The sequence below is a fragment of the Ochlerotatus camptorhynchus genome, unplaced genomic scaffold, assembly GCF_037179485.1.
Source record: "Ochlerotatus camptorhynchus isolate MF236.1 unplaced genomic scaffold, CSIRO-AGI_Acam_v1.1 ptg000026l, whole genome shotgun sequence".
Lineage (NCBI taxonomy): Eukaryota > Metazoa > Arthropoda > Insecta > Diptera > Culicidae > Ochlerotatus > Ochlerotatus camptorhynchus.
The window spans coordinates 106,988-128,458 of NW_027040518.1; the positions used below are offsets into that span (position 1 = coordinate 106,988).

Consider the following 21,471-nt stretch of genomic DNA (forward strand, 5'->3'; position numbering starts at 1 on the left):
AGTACTGGAATTTTAACTACAATGGGGTACGTTAGTCGATTTGCTTGGGACCAATAGGCTAGTCAAGTAGTGAGCCAATATAAAATCGTTAGTTTCGTATTGATTGTTGATAAAACTTTCCGTTTGCGTTCCGCTTCCGCCCACATTGCGTTTGGGACTTCACTCTTTTCAGCTGTCTCTCGTAATACCCCGTACAGACTATGGCTTATATCATGTAATATAGGCTGTCTTACAATGAGCACTCATACATAGGATTTCCAATGAAAACTAGATGTATGAGTGCTCATTGCAAGACAGCCTATATTACATGATATAAGCCATAGTCTGTACGGGGTATAAACCAACTCAGTGATGGCAACAGGGCCTTAATCGGGCGTTCAGAGTTAGCAGCTTCAGAGGGGTTTTCTCAGTAACCGAATGGGGTTAGTATTATACATGTACAGCTATCCCCAGAAGAACGTGTTACCCACTGAGTTGCACCCATCGCTTTTTCTCGGCGTGCTTTCAACCAGTCGGTCTGATTTTTTGCATGTGAGTAGTTCCAATGGAGAACTAATCACTCGCAGAAAATTAGAGCGCTTGGCTGAAAACCCATCGAGACAAAGCGGTGGGTAGAACTCGGTGGGTAACGCGTTCTTCGGGGGGAATCTGTATATGTACTCATTGAGACTCATACTCTAATCTTTTTAAAGAGCTTTTGAAATACGTAGCGCCCTCAAAATCCCTTGGTTCTACCATTCGACCAAGTCATTCATCTCAGGACAATAAGGTAAGGTTTTCACCAACTTGATGTTCCTGGCTGACACAAAAGAGAGAATACTGTTCGCTGGAGAACGGAGAACCATTGTCTGATCGAATCGTCTAGGGATTGTTGGAAAATGAACAACAGGGACGCTGAAGTAGCTGAACCCCTATCAGAGAAATTGGCAACACGGCGAGTAGAGAGAATGACAGCCAGGCGGTGTTTTGAAGTATAACCTCATTCCTTTTGTTACAGTGCGAAATAAAAACACGTTGTTTTTTCAAGTCCGATATTTATACTTTATTTTGACGCGTTTACGAATTCCCCACGGTTAATTCCACTTCGGAACGTCCACCTAATTCCCATAGGTTATGGGCCCAGTTCGGGAATCGTGAAATCGGGACGAATATCGGTGAAAAAGGAAGTTTTTGCGTCGTGGTCGGCGGTCGGTATCGAAAGTTTGTTTCGGCTGCTGTTTGCGTTTTGCGGATGAGGTACAGTGTACCGCATAAATACTTGTACCGATCCGATAGCTGTGAGCATGGCAGATCCCGGAAAATTTGCCATCAGTAAGCTTGGAAACAGCAACTTTGCGACGTGGCGTTTCCAAATGGAAATGTTCCTCACACGAGAGGAACTGTGGCATGTCGTGGCAGATGACAGACCGGATCCGTTGACGGACGCGTGGATACGCGCGGATAGGAAGGCCAGAGCGACGATTGGCTTGTGTCTTGAGCAAAGCCAATACATCCTGATCAAGGACTGCACAAGTGCAAAAGCGGTTTGGGATGCGCTGAAAGCGTATCACGAAAAAGCTACGATTACGTCGCAGCTATCGTTATTGATCCGGCTGTGTGAAACGAAGCTGAGTGAATCGGGAAACGTAGAGAAACATCTACTGGATATGGATTCGCTCTTCGAGCGCCTGGAAGATGCTGGTCTCAAGCTGGAGGAGAAACTGAAAATCGCCATGGTACTTCGGAGTATGCCAGAGTTGTACCATTTTCTGGCATCGGCTTTGGAAGCTCGCCCCGACGGTGATATCACCATGGATCTGATCAGGACTAAGCTGCTGGATGAGTACCGGAAGAGACAGGAACGTGCAGGAAAGTCGGACGCTGATGAGCGGGTACTGAAAACGCAAAAGGTGAGCAAGGACGTAGTGTGTTTCTTTTGCAAGAAACCAGGCCACTGCAAACGGGATTGCCGAAAGTGGCAGGCTCAAAACGCGGAAACGCAGGGAGCATCCGGAAGCAAACCTTCGAAGGGCAACCAGCGACAAGCGAAGGCTAAGCAGGCGACGGATTCGAGTGATGGAGCTATTTGTTTTTCGGCGAGTGAAACCAATGCAATGAAGCCATCTGTGCAGCAGTGAAGCCGGGAAAGTCGTGGACAATTGACAGTGGTGCGTCGTGTCACATGGCTAACAAGGAAGCTTTTTTCGAAGAACTGGAGGAATTACCTGGTGTGACGGTGAGAATGGCTAACGGAGTCTGTACGAGATCGGGTGGTCATGGTTGTGGAACTGTGAAAGTTTGGAATGGCGCCAAAGGATCAGTCGACATCCAGCTGGAGAAGGTGTTGTATGTACCGGAACTGGACAGCGGGCTGTTATCCGTAAGCAAAATCACTGATAACGGATATAAAGTGCTTTTCAAGCAAGATACCGTCGAAGTCCTGAGCAAAACGAACAAAGTTGTCGTTCAAGGTGAGCGGTGTGGAGGATTGTACGTCCTTAAGGAGGAAGAGCGTGCAACGCTGGTGGTAACTCATAAGCACACCGTGAATTGCCAACATACTTGGCATCGCAGGTTCGGCCATCGCGATCCTGCGGTAATGGACCGACTGCAGAAGGAACAGCTAGTGACGGGGATGAAAGTGGTCAATTGCGGAGCGAAGATCGTTTGCGAGTGCTGCATGGAGGGAAAGATGGCCCGACTGCCATATCCGCAGCAAGCAGCACGGAGGACGACAGAACCGTTGCAGCTTATACACACGGATCTGTGTGGACCTATGTCAAACGTAACTCCAGGCGGTAAGAAATACTTCATGTCGCTAATTGACGATTACAGCAGGTACATGGTGCTCTACCTGCTGAAGGACAAAGCGGAGGCGAAGGACTGTATCAAGGATTTTGTACGGCTGGTGCAGAATAAGTTCGGAAGAAAACCTCGGGTGATTCGCTCCGACCGGGGCGGTGAATTCGTCAATAAGGAATTGAAGCGCTTTTACCGGAATGAAGGCATTGAAATGCAGCTGACGGCGGGATATGCACCACAGCAAAACGGCGTGGCAGAACGCCGTAACCGCTATCTGCAGGAAATGGCTGTCTGCATGCTCCTTGACGCTAATATGGAGAAGCGTTATTGGGGTGAGGCGATTGCAGCGGCAGCATACGTGCAAAATCGTCTGCCATCGCGTTCGGTACAGAAAACTCCGTTCAAGCTGTGGAACGGCGAAAAGCCAGACCTGAGTCACTTGAAGGTATTCGGGTGTGACGCTTTCGTATATATTCCGGACGCGAAGCGCGGGAAGATGCAGAGCAGAGCCGAGAAGCTAACCTTCGTCGGGTATGCGTGTGGTTCGAAGGCATATCGTTTTCTGGACAAGAGGTCTAACAGAATAACGATCAATAGAGATGCTAGGTTTGTGGAGCTTGGTCCAGAGCTTCAGGAGGAGTCAAAACTCCGCGAGTCGAACCAAGAAAGAGATCCGCCGAAGACTAGGAATGATTCACCGGAGCGGCAGGTTGCCGAGGAGATCGAAATTGATTTTTCTGGTGGAAAGAGTGATGCGGGCAGTATCGCCAATGAGCCTGACTTTGAGGGTTTTTCGGATTCAGACGAAGAGTACTTCGAATTCGAAGAATTGTTCCGAGACAACAATGAGCCTCGCAATGAGCCTAGGAGGTCACAGCGTAGTAATCTGGGAACGATGCCGAGTAGATACGGAGATTTCGTGGTTGGAGTAGCTCAAGTTGCAGTAGCGGAGCCGGTCAGTTACACCGAAGCCGTGAAAGGTTCGGACAAGGACAAGTGTGTCCGTGCTATGGACGAAGAATATCAGTCGCTGTCGGCGATGAACACTTGGTCCCCGTACCGTTGCCAGCAGGACGACAGGCGATTGGATCCAAGTGGGTTTACAAGCAAAAAAGGGACTCATCAGGACGTGTGACACGTTTTAAAGCCAGATTAGTCGCACAGGGATACGCGCAGCGGTTGGGTGCAGATTTCGGAGAAGTATTTGCTCCAGTCGCGATGCAATCAACTTTTCGAGTTCTCTTGGCAGTTGCGGGACATAAGAACTTGGAAGTGCGGCACTTTGATGTAAGGAACGCATATCTCAACGGGCGGCTGGAAGAGGAGGTGTATATGCGGCAGCCTCCGGGGTACGCTGTTCCTGGAAAGGAAGAACTGGTGTGCAGGCTCCACCGAAGCCTGTACGGACTGAAACAGTCGGCGAAAGTTTGGCACTCCACCGTGAAGAAGGTGTTGCTGGAGATGGGATTCCGGCAGTCCGAGTCGGACGTCTGCTTGTTTATGAAGCAGCTGAACAGCGGAGAGTGGGTCTACTTACTACTTTACGTAGACGACATGATTGTGGCGTGCAGAGACAAGCAACAGCTAGACCGGCTGGAACAGGAGTTGCACAAGCGATTCGAGATTTCCTGTTTGGGAACAGTGAACCATTTTCTGGGGATCAGAGTTCGTAAGGACGAACAGGGATTCTATTCTCTGAGTCAACAGGGATCTATTCGAGAAATAGCAGTGCGTTTCGGTCTTGAAGGAGCTAAAAGCTCGAAGTTTCCTTTGGACCAAGGTTACCTGAAGTACCAGGAGAGTGAAGCTTTGCCGAACAACATCCAATACCAAAGTTTGGTGGGAGCACTTCTATACCTGGCGACAAATTAAAGACCGGATATTGCAGTAGCAGTTTCAATCCTTAGTCGGAAGTCTAGCAATCCGACTCAGCGCGATTGGATAGAGTTGAAGCGCGTCGTTCGATATTTGATCGGTACGGCAGACTACGAATTGAAGCTTTCCAGTGACCGAACGAAGAGGCTGACCCTAACCGGCTATAGTGACGCTGACTGGGCAGGAGATTCTGCAGACCGCAAGTCCACAAGTGGATATGCGTTTCTTGTCGGCGAAGCAGTAGTCAACTGGGCGAGCAGGAAGCAGGATTGCGTCACCACGTCAACGATGGAGGCCGAATATGTGGCGCTTTCGGCGGCAGCATCCGAAGCTGTATGGTTGCGTAGATTGCTGAGCGAGTTGGGAGTTGTGTCAAACCAAGCAACGATCATCTACGAGGACAATCGGAGCTGCATCGATTTTGTGTCTCTGGAGAAGCAAAATAAGCGAAGCAAACATATCGACACGAAGGTTCATCATGCGAAGGATTTGTGTTCACGAGGAGTCATACAGTTGGAGTACTGTCCTTCCGACGAGATGGTGGCAGATGTGTTCACAAAGCCACTGGGACCAACCAAGATGATGCAGTTTGCTAAGCAGCTAGGACTTGTTCAGTGAATCAGCGAGGAGGAGTGTTGGCAAATGAACAACAGGGACGCTGAAGTAACTGAACCCCTATCAGAGAAATTGGCAACACGGCGAGTAGAGAGAATGACAGCCAGGCGGTGTTTTGAAGTATAACCTCATTCCTTTTGTTACAGTGCGAAATAAAAACACGTTGTTTTTTCAAGTCCGATATTTATACTTTATTTTGACGCGTTTACGAATTCCCCACGGTTAATTCCACTTCGGAACGTCCACCTAATGCCCATAGGGATATGTATGGTGTTTGAAAATCCAATCAAGCGCTTGTGCAATGTCTTGCACGCACGCGTGATCCTCATTTCCACTACATGCAGATACCGGCTGTAACATCCACTTGTAACTAAAAACGTAGCGAACTCTTTGGCTGACAGAAAGTCAATGGCGATATCGTACCAAGCCCTTTCCGGCATTGTCTTGCAACTCATGGGTTCAGGTGGACCTAAGCTACTAAAAGCGGTACATCCCACACATTCCTTCACAGCACTGCAGACTTCTCTTTCCATGCATGGCCACTAGAGTGATGCAAAATTTGAAATTTTCCCTCCACAATACTTAAACTATTCCAAATCGGATCCTGGCTACCCTCTCAAAATTTGAACCCATTTGGTGAGAAGCTGATATGGCACAAACCATTTGAAGTTTGTATGGGAATTACTATGGTAAAACAAAGATTTTTGTTCATGTCTATCTAATAATTCACCATATTGGTCTGCTGCAAAAACCTTCAACCACAGACAAACAGACAAACACTTGCAAGTTGTTCGTCGAACAAGCATTTAACGGACAATTTAAAAGTATCGTAGTTGGTAGTACCGCCACCTGTGGCGCGCATAGTCAATTCCCTTGCGTTTGACGTTTACACACTACCGCCATCTGTTCAGTGTAGTGCTCACCAGAGTGTACTCAACAGATGGCGGTAATGTTTTAGCGACGATGTTTTACAGTGAGAAATATTCAATGTGTTATGTCTGTTTGTCTGTGCTTCAACTGTACTTGTAGGAAATTTTCCCAGCTACAACTTTGCTAAAGACCACTTTTTGATTAAATGCACGGACCGAAAGTTATCAATGGTTCAATGCGCTGATGTCTTATGATCATGCTCAATCAACTGCTCAGCAGGCAACATTGGTGTTTCTGGAGCGTTGAATAGGACACAAAAATCATGGCTACTATGTCACACTGCAAAATACAGTGTTGCCTACAGAGCAGCTGCTTGATCATGTCATAAGTTTATCAATCTCTTAAATAATTAATAACTTTTTCTTGTCACGTTTTACATAGAAACGAAATTTTCTATTAGAATGGCTGTTGAACTGTTTCGCAGCTCAATATGGAAAAACACTAGAAGGCAATGAACAAAAAATTGAGATTTCCTATGGTAATTTACATGTAAACTTCAAATGGCTTGTGCGAAGTATGTTTCTAACCAAATGAGTTGTAACTTTGAGAGGCTAATCAGGACCCGATTTGAAACCATTTAAGCACTGTGGAGCGAAAAAGTCAAATTTTGCATCAGTCTAATGGCCACCATACGTAATGTCGTAAATTCCGACGCATTGCTAAAATCCCGGGATGTCCGCGGTGTACAATCTTGAAAGATTGCACACCGCGGACATCCCTGGATTGTAGCAATACGTCGGACGACGACGTAGCTTCAGTGGTAATACAATACTGTCCTCACGTCCCACAACATCATCAATTAATCCTAATTCTTTACTGAAAGCCTGGTATCGAAAAAGATTTGATGGCCAATACTGTGAATTCACAGCTTCAATAACTCCAGTAAGTGTCGAATCACGTAAGGTCTCATTACGGATCTCATCAAGTGTGATAGCCGCCGGCGATACCCCTACCGCACAGAGAAAGTGTTGGGTATGTTCATCAAATGGTGCATCTTTCTTGGTAAACAAACGAGATAGAACATCTGAGATGTTGCTCGTTCCCCGAATATACTTAATTTGAAAGCTGAAGGCGTAAAACCCAGCTCTGCGCTCGTAAACAAGCTCGCTTTGCATTTCTGTACTTCTCTTCAAAGATGTATTCAAGCGTTTTATGATCCGTAAAGGTCGTAAAACGAAGTTCAAATTGGGTGGGTGTACCTATAGTTGCGGTAGGGTGGCTATGGCGGAATAATAATGGAAAACCGGAAGCAGATATGCATATTTCAAACCCAAAATTAGCCCTAAGTTGACGAAAAATAATTAATTTTCCTTAAAATTTTCACTCCTTTGCACCTATATTGCGTTAGTGATCCAAGTGGGTTTTACCATAAGAAACCAATGCAACCCACTATTATAGGAACCAAAGTTAGCAACTACCACAACTACTGGAACAGTGTTTCTATTAATGGAGGACGCGTTCGCCAAAAAATCATACAATTTATTCACAATGTTATATTTTTCTAGCATACAAAGATTGAAAACTATAGATTGACGTATAATTTTGTAGAACATATATTTATTTCATAATAATAATCCTAAAAAACTGTCTACGTAGTTAATGAACAGACCCTTAGTTGTAATTTAGTGAATGTAAGTTCACTAGTTTTAGGATTTAGCTTTAGTTTTTGACTTAAGATTAGCATTAGGTAATAACCAACGCAATTACAATATTTACAAAAATAAAGATTTCATTATGATCAGCGGGTACTGATCAAAGTGCGTTTGTATTATAAAAAATCACCATCTTAGCGCCCCTGTATTTAGTGCCAAAAATTAAAAATTTAAATCTTGATTTAAAAATCGAGATGAATGTCTATGGGATCGATACAAATATAGTTGTGTTCAGAAACCAAAGCTCATTCAGATGATGTATACAAACCAGTATGTTGTTTCGAAATGCAACAACCCAAGTGAGTCGAATCCAAGTCAATTTGAGTGGCCTCATTGTCCGTGAAATTTATCACGCAGAGTGTAGTTCACAGTACACACTTAGGTTCACACTTCGAAATGTAGGTGGCAAAAGATAGGAAAAGTTTCGCAGCAATTTGTCAATCGGACCACCCCTTGATGTCGTGGTCGAAGTGAGCCCTCGCTATTTCTGTGCGGGCGATGTTGATGTTAATATGAAACGTCATTCGCTGATTAGAAAAGTTGTTTACATTTGTGAATTTTTGTGATTGTTCCAATGTTTTACGTATTTTGCCCAAATTGTTTCTAAATTATTGTGTTTTAAAGTGTACCCTGTTTGTGCTAGTTGTGCCCAGCAATGTTGAGCAACTGGAGAAACTGGTGCCGCTTGTGTGCGAACGAGTGTGCAGTTTTCAAGCTGGAATCGCTCGACGAGCTCAACGAAATCACTTTGAGGCATTTCAAATTTTCGGTAAATTCGCTACTATCATTTTCCTGGATGGTTGCTTTATAGTTTATCATGTAATACTTGAATTTTAGTTGCATGAACTCAGCGATGTGTGCATTTGTATCTGCGAAGAGTGCTACATCTTCGTGAACAAGTTGGAGCGTTTCAAGGAACGGTGCCTCCAGACGAGCAAGATGCTGGTGGAGCTTTGCGCAATCAGTACCGAGGACGATGAACTCCTAGAAAGTGATGTCCAGGATTTGCGATTTCGATTCATGAGTGATTCCATTTTAACGGCTGTCGACGAGGCTCCAGAAGAGAAGTCGCTGGTTTCCGGGTTGGTTCCGACCGCTGCACCGGATGTATGTGTAGGGGCGACTACATTCGACCAGGGAGTGCATACTAGTGACCTGGTGGAACCTGAGCTGGTTGAGCTGAAGATTGAGAAAATTCCCACTGGTAAACGAAAAAGTAAGTCCTAATATTCATTTTTCACTGATGTTTTGTCTGAAGGTTTGCTATTTGCAGAGCAAGCGTCGAAAGAAGATGTAAGGATATCCAATAAGGATTTTGAGTGTGCAAAGGATGATATGATGGTAAACATCGTTGAAGATGATCGACTTCTCACATCTTTGTCAATGGAGGGTTTCACCGAACTAGACAGTAATGTACCATTAATGCATGAAGATTCCGATGATGAACATGATGATCACTACGACGAAGATTACAATGTCAAAGAAGAGCTAGGATCCGAAAGCGAAACGGATGCAATGGAGGAAATGCACCAAACCAAAAAGGTTGCCAAGCGGAAAATGCATCCAAAATCAAGCTCTAAATCTCCGAACAATAGAGGCAAACTTAGTCAGAAAACAAGATGTGATACCTGTGATACATCGTTCCGTACTCGGTCGCTTTACGTGCTGCATTTGCAGAACAAGCATCCGGACTCCAAAGAGCTGTCCTTTGCTTGTTCGGCTTGTCCGAAGCGGTTTCCATCGGAACGTAAAGCAAAATTGCACGAATCGGTACATCTACCAAGCGATCAAAAGTTGGTTCATGCTTGCAAATATTGTGATAAAAAGTAACCTTTTTGTAGGATTGTGGAATTAAATTTAAACTCAACTTGATTTTCCACTTATAGATTCAGCAAATTAGTCAACGTACAGGCTCACATAAAAGCTGTTCATATAGGGGAGCGACCGTACATTTGCGAAGAATGCGGAAAGGCATTTGGAACCAAGGGTGCTTTGAAGGAGCATCAAATTACCCACAGTGATGATAAACCATACCAGTGTGCCCATTGCCCCAAAAAGTTTAAAAATCTCCCTCGTTTAAAAGTATTTCATGTCCCTTGATCAAATGAATCATCATCTAACATTGAAACATTCCTTTTCTAGACTCACGAGGACATCCATAATGACACTCTGTACGTGTGTCCCCACTGTGGTCTTCAGCTGAACACAAAACGAACGTTGAAGATGCACATGGTTGTGCATTCGGACCAGAAGAGATTCAAGTGTCAGTACTGTGGGAACGAATACAAACGATCAAAAGCGTTGAAGAATCATCTGATCCTGCACACCGGACTACGACCGTATCAGTGTCCGTTTTGTGAGAAAACCTTCGCTAATGGGTCCAACTGTCGGAGTCACAAGAAGAAGGCACATCCGATGGAGCTGGCCGCGCTGGAAGCCTCGGGGAAACAGACGCATGCCACCAACATTCCCAAGCTGGAGCAACTGCAGCCGAAGTGAGTACCTATTACTGCTACGTACCAGGCACACAAACGTAAAACCACCGATGTTCATGCACTGCTAGTTCGCTTATCGTTTCTTCACTTTCGCTGGGCTATGCTCGTGCACTTCTCTTAGGCTCAGCGCTAAATGACGTTCCGAGATTGTTGCTCATCTCTCCATCCTGCTGATGTCATTCCAGGTACCCTGCTTTCGGCACATTTCATCGACGACATTCTCCACGTTAAGGGCAGGGAGCTCCGTTCGCACTGCCTCGAATCTAGGACACTTGGGACAAAGGGGTAACCTTCCGTGTCCGAACCATGACCAGATAGGAATTGCATCAGGTGGAAGTTAATCTCTTCATGCTTTCTGTTCACCCAGATGGAGAGAATCGGCTTAAGCCTTTGTGTCCACTTACAGTTCTCTGCCGTGTCCCATTCCTGCTGCCAGTTGGCAATCGATTCCACTCACCATTTTCCGTATTCCTCTGGTTGCTTTCTGCTTGTAGCATTCGCTGTCCTCCACCAAAGTGATACCGATAGGGACCATTCCGGCGATAACGCATAGTGCTTCCGCCGAGATGGTTCTGTTCGCGCTCACGACTCGCATAGCCATGAGCCTGAACGTACTGTTCAACTTCGCCATATTCCGGTTGGTTTCCAGCCCTACAACCCAGTGTAGCAGGTTTGAATATCACATTTTTCGATCGAGCAGACTTCAAATGGAAGAAGGGCTTTCTTTGTTCATGCGGTATCCAAACTTATCCAGACTAATAAAAATTATCTACCAGTAACGACCGCAGTAAAGGGAGTTTGACTGCTGATCGATAAAATGGGTGTGTGTATGTTGTAGTAGTAAAATTATGTTTATTTCTGTTTAGTACATTGGTAGTACATTGATTTATCATATTAATTGATTAGCCTACCTGGCTCTTCATCTTTGTTTAATTTGATATTCTAATTTAATATTTGCGTTTTTCAACTAGTTTACAGAATACCCCTTCAGGGATGTGTTTTATTTGAATTGAAAAAAAGTGATAACCTACCTAACTACGAGTATAACTTAACCTAACGTGCTAGATCCCGTATGATCTGATGATTTCATCTCAGACAGGTGTCTCTGAACCTTTCCAGGATGAATACTCTCCGTTCTTCAAAGGTCTGAATTCCTGCCAGGGACTGTTTAGGACCATCCTAAGTATCTTGTTCTGGATCCTTTGGAGTTCAAGGTGACGACATTTTGCGCAACTCTCCCAGATTGGCATACCGTACTCGATTACAGGAAGGATGATTTGTTTGTAAACAGCAAGCTTAGTAGTGGTCCGAGCTCAGCTCCTGGAATGCCACAGGTTGCGAGACGTTGTGTCCCATGTTGCTTACGAAGATGTCGATGGTCGCATGGACCCCAGACCGACTCAACCGGGTGGGAGAGTCCGGGGCCAAGATGGTATAGTGGCCCTCTTGCAGGTCTTCATTGAGGATGATGCCGTTTCTATTGCTCCGACCGTTGCCCCAAGCTTGGTGTTTTGCCTTCAGATCGCCAGCGATGATAAAGTTCCCGCTCCTCCGGGTGAGTTTGATTATGTCTTTCCGGAGGGCCACTGACGACCCGTCCCTGATGTTGGTTTGCTTGGGGCAGTCGGCCGCGATGATGGTGATTGGGCCAAGTGATGTACTCACCTCCACTCCGATGGCTTCAATTGTTTTCAGCTGGAAGTCTGGTAGCAGCCGGCAACTGATGTTCCGTCTTGCAGCGATGGCCACTCCTCCACCTCCAGAGCAGGTGCAATCAAGTCTGACGAGCCGGAAGTCGGGAAGGCATACGTTAAGTTCGGGCTTCAAATGCGTCTCGGTGATGATAGCAATGTCGACCTCCTTGGTGTTGAGGAAATCGAGTAGCTCTCTATGCTTGTTCGTCAGTGAGCAAGCGTTCCAATTTGCAATTTTTATAGCTTCACAGTTCATACTTGGTGACGAGTGACAAGGCAGCATGAAGTGTTTAGATCGAGTCTTGTAGGTGCGCATGATGATGATGACCTCGGCCACAAGTTCCTCCGAGGTGAACGGAGAATCGTCGACAGCACCAGCGTATGATAAACCAGGGGCGGTGGATGAACCTGGAATTGGCTGGGCTGCAGCAGCAGCGAGACGATGCTGAACTGTCCGACTGTTGGGAACCATTTGGATACTCGCAGGATTGGCTTGTTGGTTGTTGAGCGGAAGCGGGGTTAGGTTCGGAACATGTCGACGGGGTTGGAGAGCTGGGTACTGGACTTCCGTGAGTACAGGAGGCGAACGATGATTACGGAGGCGACCGAGCTGGTAGTTGATTGTGGCCTTCCGACGGTTATTAATGAACTCCACTCGCTTGGGACATCCGCGATTGGAGGCTTGGTGGTTTCCACCGCAGTTGACACACATTGGCTCGATGTCATCATCTTGCTCACAGGACGCAGTTGAGTGAGTTCTAGCACACTTGCCGCAGTTTGTATTCACGTGGCAGTTTTTGGTGCCATGGCCATGTGAGAGGCAGTTCATACAATGCGTTACATCACGATGTTGGAGTTTGTAATGCTCCCAACTGATGATGACCTGAAACAGGTCCCGGATTTTGGATCTCAGAGCTGCAAGACTGGTGGATCCCTTCGTGAAATGCATGACATCCTATTTGTTTGTACTCCTCCAGGCTGGAGCACATGATTTTGGTACCGATGCTGCAAAGCTTGAAGCGAGGCAGCAGCTTATGTTTTGCCAGTTCGGCACCCAGCTTGGCAACATTCTTCATCGGCGTGAAAAGCGGGGGAATCCGCTCTCGTCTTGCAATGAGAACGGTGTCACCATCGCCATTTCCTTCCGGGAGTACTGCATACTGGTTGGCTTGCAGTTCTCGTTTTCCGGCGTCATCCTGCGACGCGCTGGGCTTGATTAGCATCTTCTTTGAAGGGCCCGCTGCTGACTCATTGGCACGTTTACGCACCATTTGTTACGTGTTTGCAGGTTCAAGTAAACTTGCCAGAACGCGAGAAGGTGGCGACACTTCCACGGCGCAACGCGACAGCACTAAACGAAACAAAATCGAATCGAGAACTCGAGTGAAAATACGGACAGTCGAGCTAACGTTGTGGCGCAATCGACGCATATGGTTACAATTGCATTATTTGTAATTTGATGCTATGAACTTTGTTCAGGCTGAAGGAAATGACTTTGTTTGTTTACGATTAGGTTATTGTCTTGGTTGTTTGTAGGGATGCACATGACACCAGGCTGGACCTCCGAGAAGAATATTGACAGGTTTGAACAGAATTTCAAGACTTCTCTATGGTGACTTACATAAAATTTTTATGGAGAATTTAATCTAATTTATTACATAATTAGGCTTTTTTTATAATCATATTCAGGCAATATAATAATTTCGTAAATTTGTGAAAGAATAATTAAAAATTCGATGTTTATCTTAAGATGAATTGCATTTTGGTAGGAGTGTCCTGCTTAGAATTTCTGAACTGTTATAAAGAAAATTTCAAGTGAATCTAAGCGATTTTAAAATTTATTTTGAATTAGTTTTGAAAAGAACTTTGTGGTTATGATTTTGACGATAATTCGTGAGAACATACCAACGAAATTATGTGAAGAGTATAATACGAGTTTTCAAGGTAGTTGGTACATAGACAAATTTAGCTATCGTTGTAATGACTTATCTAACCTACCGATCCTTTAGGCTCAATCGCGTTTGGTTTTATGCTTAATTCAAATATACATCGTTCAACCGGGATTTTTTTTTTATAATTTCGGGGAAAGGCAGGAAAATATGCTAATCGGACTTTGCTGGCGCAAACTTAAGAGAAATTTCAATTTCGATAAAATTAATCATTTCAGTGCTAACATTTGAAAACGGCACAAAAGCCATTTGTAAACAAATGGTTTGTGGCCCCTTTACTCGCTACCCGAAGAACGCCCACGCAAACCAACAGCATCGTCAGGAAGGGGAAAATTTCCCCTACCCGATGTTGCTGTTGTGTCGCGTGGGTGTACTTCAAGTAGTGAGTAAAGGGCCCACAAACCATTTGTTTACAAATGGCTTTTGTGCCATTTTCAAATTTTAGCACTGATTTGCCCTAGTGGCCTCGGCCTTACGCTTGGATGCAGGGTGGAAAGCACCTCAGAGCGTTAGCAAAGCAACTTTGTACATGCATCTCACAACGCTCGACAAAGAGTGTGTGGTTCTCCCATTGAATTCACACACTCTTTTCCAACTAATCTGTGAGAAAGCAATCCACACAATGAGCGGTCGTCTCACCTGGATGGTAGACACACTTGGAATGAATCTTAATTAAAAACCTATCCTATATTTATTTCCAGGCTATTGTGATTACTCGTCGCTTGCTAGGTTTTCACCTCTAATATTCCTCCTCGACGAAATAATCATGGCCGCCTCCCGGAACCGTGTTTGCTAGATACGTTGAAGAGGCTTCTTCATCATATCTGAAATCATTTCGTTTGTTGGAGTGTCGAGTCGTGGCAACATGCTTCGAACATCGTTCGCTAGAGCTGTATTCGAGTTGCTTGATGGCGCTTTGGTTATTTTTGTTCACAGTGATTGGTAGCTGAGTGTGGACTTCCAAATCGTCGAATATCCTTAAAATCCAGCATAACTCATTGGATTCCGTAGTCGGATTCCGAACTGCTCAAAGTTACGCAATCTTGTTTCCTGGAACACCATCCGATCATACCGTCTGCGTACCGGATCAAGTAGCCGGTGTTTGACACGTAGCTCCAATTGCGTGGAATCGGCTCCCAGGATTATTTCGTGGTCGATGATTCCTTTCAGATACCTCAGAATACGCTTCACCTCCACCAAATCAACCTGCGACGGGCAACTTGTTTTCTCCCCAGAATGCAACATCAGGTCGAGTACACATGGTCACGTACAACAACCCACCAATCAAACTGGCGTACTGTTGGTTATTGAGCAGCGGGATCTCCTCCTTTAGATGTAGGTGGTCGAGGTCCAATGGAATTGTCGAAGGCTTCGCGTTTTCCAAACCGAATCTGATCAGAAGTTTTTTATGTAGGCTCTCTGACTTAGTCCAATATGCTTCTCGGAACGAAATACCTGGATACCAAGGTAGTGCTTGATATCCACAAGTGATGTCACCGTCAAATGCTGGTTCAGTTCATTAATGATGACCTTATAGTCATTTTCAGTCTCGCATGCTGTAACGAAATCGTCAACGTATACAGCAATGTAGACGATCTTACCTCTGTTCTGCCTGACGCAGAGGCAATCTTTCTTGGACGGCTTGAATCTCATTTGTTTGAGCCTTTTGTTCAATTTGTGTTTCCAAATACTTGCGGTTTGCTTCAGCCCGTATAATCCTTTGCGAAGACAACAGACGACGTTTTCTCCATCCGCTGTGCATCCGAAAGGCAGCCGCATGTAGATTGCTTCTTGCAGGTCTCCATTCAGGTACGCTGTCTTGACATAAGCATACTTGATGAGAAGCTTCTTCTGGCAGGCGACGGAGAATAGTGCTCGGAACGTTACTTGCTTCACCACGGGAGCAAAAATTTTATCATAGTTGACTCCATATGTCTGCGTGAAGGCTTGCACAACTAGCCGCGGCTTGTGTCGGATGACCCTTCCATTCTCGTCCGTTTTCTTTTTGAAAATCCAGCGACATCCACTGGTTTTCTTACCAGTCGGCAAGGTCGTCAACTCCCACACGTCGTTTTCGTACACGCTTCCACAAATCCTTCTCCGGACCAGCCACTGCCCGTGATACGGCACGTTTTCCTATTCTGTGCAATCCATTGAATATGAATTCATTTGACTCAGCATCCGATCGAATGACGAAAAATTTGCTAATCAAATGCATCGCAAATCTTTCGACACCCCATACCATCTCTAACGCCTCTTCTGGGTTTGTGGATCCTTTTTCTCGGGCTTTTGAAGCGCAAGCAATCACTCGTGGATTTGATTCTGAATTGTACTGTACCAAAACGGCGCCCAATCCATAGGGCGAAGCATCAACGAAAACCTCAGTCTCGTCATCGCAGCTATAACATCCTAGTTTATCAACCGTCTTCCACGCTTCATTCTTCAAAAACTCGAACTCCATTTCAAGATCTTCGCTCCAATAAAACTTGTCTGATTTGGCCAACTCCCGTAGTCTCCAGATCCTGTCTACCCGATTGAAGATGGCTATTCCGAGAAAGCTTTTCACCTCGACTTGTGTTTGTGGTCTCGGGAAACTCTGCAATGTCTTAACTTTTTCATTTTCTACACTCCAGTTATTAGCCGATAGAATGAACCCCAGGAATTTTACAGATGTTTTGCCAATTGCACACTTGTCCAAATTGATCTTAACGTTGTAATTGTTGAGACAGTCCATTACATTCTTGAGGTTGGCATCGTGCTCTTCCTTAGTCTTGTCTGACACAAGAATATCATCTAAGTAGTTGATGGTTCCTCTGCAGCCTGTGAGTACTATAGACTGCAGCATTTCCTGAAATATGTCTGGTGCATTGCACAATCCAAATGGAAGCCTATAGTACCGGTAAACACCATCTCCAGTGAAAAAGTTCGTAAAATGGCGGAGACCCTGATCTAATTCTACGTGAAAAAAAGCGTTGGTTAAATCAATCGTAGAGAACCAGTGCCATGAAGCTCAAGGAAAATCGAATCAAATGTCGGCATTTTGAATGGAGTTCTGTTGATACACCGGTTAGGACCTCTCAAGTCTACAGCTAACCGAATATTGTCCTTGCCTTTGGGTACAACCAGTAGCGTAGAGCAAAAAGATCTGTCCATGTCCGGAGACACGACTTCGATAATACCTGACGACAGCAATTCAGCTAGCTTTTGCTTTGTTCGCTCCTTATAAACAGGGGGTATTTACAACAATCAATACGAAACTAACGATTTTAAATTGGCTCACCACTTTAGTAGCCTATTGGTCCCAAGCAAACGATTAACGTACCCTATTCTAGTTGAAATTCTATTGCTACACTATGTTTGTTTTGATTCGCTATGAAAGTTTGACAGATAACATCAGGGGTGTGTGGATTCATGCAGAACATGCAGGGGTGAGTGAAATAGCTTGGGACTGCTTGGGACCGTTGTTCTGGTACTGAGTGAGCCAAAAATAATAATGATTTTCTTCGGGACCCAGTGGTCTTAGAGTTACCTCTATGGTATTTACATAGAGCGAATTCTAAGACCAGGTCCCGAAGAAACGTGCTCAACTTTTTGGCTCAGCTCTGGTACTATCTTCAGTCCCAAGCTAATCGATGTACCCCTCGAAACATAGGAAAATCCATGAACCCCTCATTTTATCTGTCAAACTTTCAAAGCTAATCAAAACAAACACAGTGTAGTACTAGAATTTCGTCCAAAATGGGGTACGTTAATCTATTTGCTTGGAATCAATAGGCTCGTCAAGTAGTGAGCCAATTTCAAATCGATAGTTTCGTATTGATTGTTGCTATAAACGTAAAAACGTTTCGCGCTAGTGGCATTTCCTTGTTGTACCAAAGTGATACAGGTGGAACATTGAACCGCGGGAACAGTTCAGATGCTGATAATGCTAATAGCTCACCGGGCAACACAACACGTTGAACCCACCGACAGGTACCTTCAAACCAACCGCAAGGACACTGTATCTAGCCGACGTATTAAAGCCAAGCAATGATTTGGCTTCAGTAGAATTTCTCTATAAATATCGGCCCATCTTCGGAAATGAACAACTCAGCTGAAAACGTCGCGATAACTTCAATATCTCCCTTAGACGCGTATGCTTTTAATGGTCTATCTGTTGCATAAAACAAGTCATACAACTTACGCGCGGAAGTTTCTTCGGCCAAGATCCTCTCGAAATAAACTTTGGTTATGACTTGAGCACCAGCGTCAACTAAGAACTTAATGTCAACTCCTGCTACCTGGGCTGCAATTATGGCATTACTTTCATCTGGTAATGAATCCAACTTTTCGACTTTGTTCACAACAGTCGTTTCGTTGCCACTTTCCGTGGAGCAGCTTGAAATTATTTCGGAACTCAGCTTTACTTTTGAAGGTTTGATCTTAGGATTTTCCTTGGTGTCTTCATCGGTATTGCCGAGTGCACCGATGAATTTGAGTTCACTCACTCGAGAAAAAGTGACACAAGCTGCGGGCAATGTTTACTAATCATGAACGCTAAATGTTCATGAATAATGAATACCATAGAGGTAACTCTAAGACCAGAAGGTTCCGAAGAAACGTGCTAAGCTTTTTGGCTCAGCTCTGGTACTATCTCCGGTCCCAAGCTAATCGATTCACCCCTCGAAACATAGGAAAATCCACTAACCCCTCATTTTATCTGTCAAACTTTCATAGCGAATCAAAACAAACATTGTGTAGTAGTAGAATTTCGAGAGAATGGGATACGTTAATCGTTTGCTTGTGACCAATAGGCTAGTCAAGTAGTGAGCCAATTTAAAATCGTTAGTTTCGTATTGATTGTTGGTACAGTGCAGGAACCCATAAGTAGGTAAAGCGGGTCAAAGTAATTTTCATTTACTTGTGTGCAGTTCGTATGGAATTTTCCACTGGCTTTTTAACCAAAAGTAAGTTTGCTGTACCCAACAGTAGGTAAATATGATTATACTCAACGTTGGGTTCCCACACTTTATTACCCCTGTTGGGTGGTTTTGCTCCTCCGCTTTTGACAACATTAGAAGGAGAAAAGGAGACAAACTAGTCAAAAGTAGGTAAAAGTGAACTGGCTGTTGGGTACTTTTTTCTTACCGTGCAATCGACGTTTCAGCGGCCGCTGAGAACCACGGGAAGGACATGTGCGAGCGAGATGACCTTTACGCGCACAAATTCGGCACACCTCCAGCAAACACTGGTTCCCAAATTTGCAGAACCTCTTGACGTTCCTTGTCCAAAATTGCCTCTACGTGCATCTCCGAAGCGGTATCTGGTAGGACGGTTCCAGCCAGGCCAACCCTAATAAAAATAACCATAAACGAACGATAACCCAAATCATTGAACTATTCCACAAATGGTTTGGATGATACCCAGAACACGTCGTTAAGCAAATTAACCATACAATTTTTATTAGGGAACGTCCAACGAATTGGGTGTGATTTTTTCTCCTCTTTGTTGTTGATTTCGATGCTGGGCAATTGTTAACAGACGCTACTGTTGCGTGACGATTTCGGTTTCTCTGGAACTCTCCCTCATTCAGCTTTTCAATGTCTCGATCACGTACTAGGTCAATGAGGTCCTTGAGTGATCCCTGGTTCACCCAATTCCTGTTAGCTAATACACGAACTCGACTATCGATATTCCCTTTTGTTATGGTTCGCACAACTGCTTCCATTTCTTCATCTCCCGAATAACCACACCGTTAAGCTGCGGCTCCAACACGCCTTACAAACAGATTGTTGCCTTCGTCTGATTCTTGTACCATGCTCATTAGTTTGCTTCGCTGTGCCAGCATGTACGTTCTAGAGCCAAAAAATCCATCCAGTCTTGAAAAAGCGTTGGAGTAGGGATTCGTTGTCTCGTCAGGCATTTCCGGAGCTGAAACAGTGCAATTCAAAATCTCCATTAGCATTGCTTAGTTTCTTTGGCAACCGATTTTTCGCTTCTAGAAACGTCATTCTGGTTTTGCTTCTGCCACATTCTGCAGTCCCGCTTCTTGTGACCAACCTTCTGGCAGTGGTAGCACACAATGGGTTTCGCCTTCCCGTCCACCTTCAATACCGATGAATCCGCCGGAGCCGTTTCTCCTTGCTCCTCCTCAACCAGAAGAAGATTTCAGTAGTATTTTTTTACTTAGTAAATTGTAGTCGAAATACGTATCTGTCGTGGATACAAAATACTCAGTGGAATCAAATGGGCAATAATCCCCTTTTTTGCTCTTATGAGCATTCCACTAACAACTTTATTCATAACTTTCATGGGATTTATTGCAGAAAAAGGATTTATTTGCTTGAACAGCCAAGTTGAGGGGCTATGCCCGTAACTTTAACACATATCGGACTCGATTATCTATAGGCTCCGTAGATCTCCACATACAATCGGGGCGATTAGCAAACCAAATTGATCTGTTTTGGGGGGTGAAATTTAATACATTTACGTTATCATATGAAACGGATGCTTTACTTCCCTGGTTCCGCTAGAACACCACTACTTGGAAACCCCCTTTTCCATGAAAAAAAACACTGAATCCTTTGTAACGCCTCACCTTCTCTGTCTGCTTTTTTTTTTGCACAGACCACATCAAATAACATCGCTTCCGGGTGCACCAACATCCACTCCCACCACAGCAGCGGCACTGAACCAGCAACCACCAACCGATGCTATCGCCATATCGCCGTCGTCCTCTACCGCAAGTCAACAACAGCAACATCAGGCGACGATAATTGCAACCTCTCCGACCCCGTCCAGCTTGGTCGATGCACCGAGCACCGACGAGATGATGCTGCACCGGGGCGTTCGGCTGGTTACTGCCTACTTTCACTCGCAAAGCGAACCACCCCCGCTGAATATCCTATCGACGTCATGCATCAAACACGAAGCCCCCGGCGGCGCCTGTATTGCTGCAAATGGTGAACAGCCCGATCATGGTCGCGGTTTCCAGTCAATTGTGGTGCAACAGGAGCCGGGTGCGGTGGCACCGATACCACCACCACCCACGGAACAACTCCAGTTAACCGTATCCGATATGGTTAGTCTTCCGCCCTTGCAGCTCATTGCGACCAGCAACCTGTGAGAGCGGTAAGTTTGAGTTATAATGTTGGATATTCTTTCCTCTGTCGATTCAGTCATTTATTTCAGTTGTTTCGATTTTCCGAAACGGATTTTATGTTTGTTTTTGCTTACGTTTATCAAAGTTCGTTCTACACTAATGATTACTAATATATTTAACCAAGAAGTAAAGAGTTGCTGATTTGCGTGTTGGTTTTGGAAAGAAATCCTTGTAAACCAAAAGTATTGATGCAAATATTGACGACGAAAATGTTGATGAACATATTGCCGTTTCAGGGAAAATAATTCGACCCAACTGACAGCCATAACATGATATTAAATCTGATAATCTGACGCCAAATGTTAATTTTTCTCTGAATTGGCACCATCCTACACGATT

At 44.8% G+C, this 21,471-nt stretch overlaps 1 protein-coding gene across 1 annotated transcript; it reads left to right on the forward strand.

The window, feature by feature from the left end:
* The first annotated feature begins 8,423 nt into the window (after positions 1-8,423).
* On the forward strand, positions 8,424-21,203 carry LOC135708146 (zinc finger protein 718-like). The gene is made up of 6 exons (XM_065230136.1): positions 8,424-8,622; positions 8,691-9,069; positions 9,127-9,679; positions 9,740-9,935; positions 9,996-10,348; positions 20,598-21,203. Exons 1-6 carry the CDS (start codon positions 8,509-8,511, stop codon positions 21,094-21,096), a joined length of 2,094 nt encoding a protein of 697 aa, XP_065086208.1. The 5' UTR covers positions 8,424-8,508; the 3' UTR covers positions 21,097-21,203.
* The last annotated feature ends 268 nt before the right edge of the window (positions 21,204-21,471 follow it).

Coding starts and splice junctions, on each gene's coding strand:
- LOC135708146 (XM_065230136.1), top strand. CDS start 8,509: ATGTTGAGCAACTGGAGAAACTGGTGCCGCTTGTGTGCGAACGAGTGT. Junction 9,070..9,126: donor TCCCACTGGTAAACGAAAAA/GTAAGTCCTAAT, acceptor TGCTATTTGCAG/AGCAAGCGTCGAAAGAAGAT. Junction 9,680..9,739: donor TGCAAATATTGTGATAAAAA/GTAACCTTTTTG, acceptor TTCCACTTATAG/ATTCAGCAAATTAGTCAACG.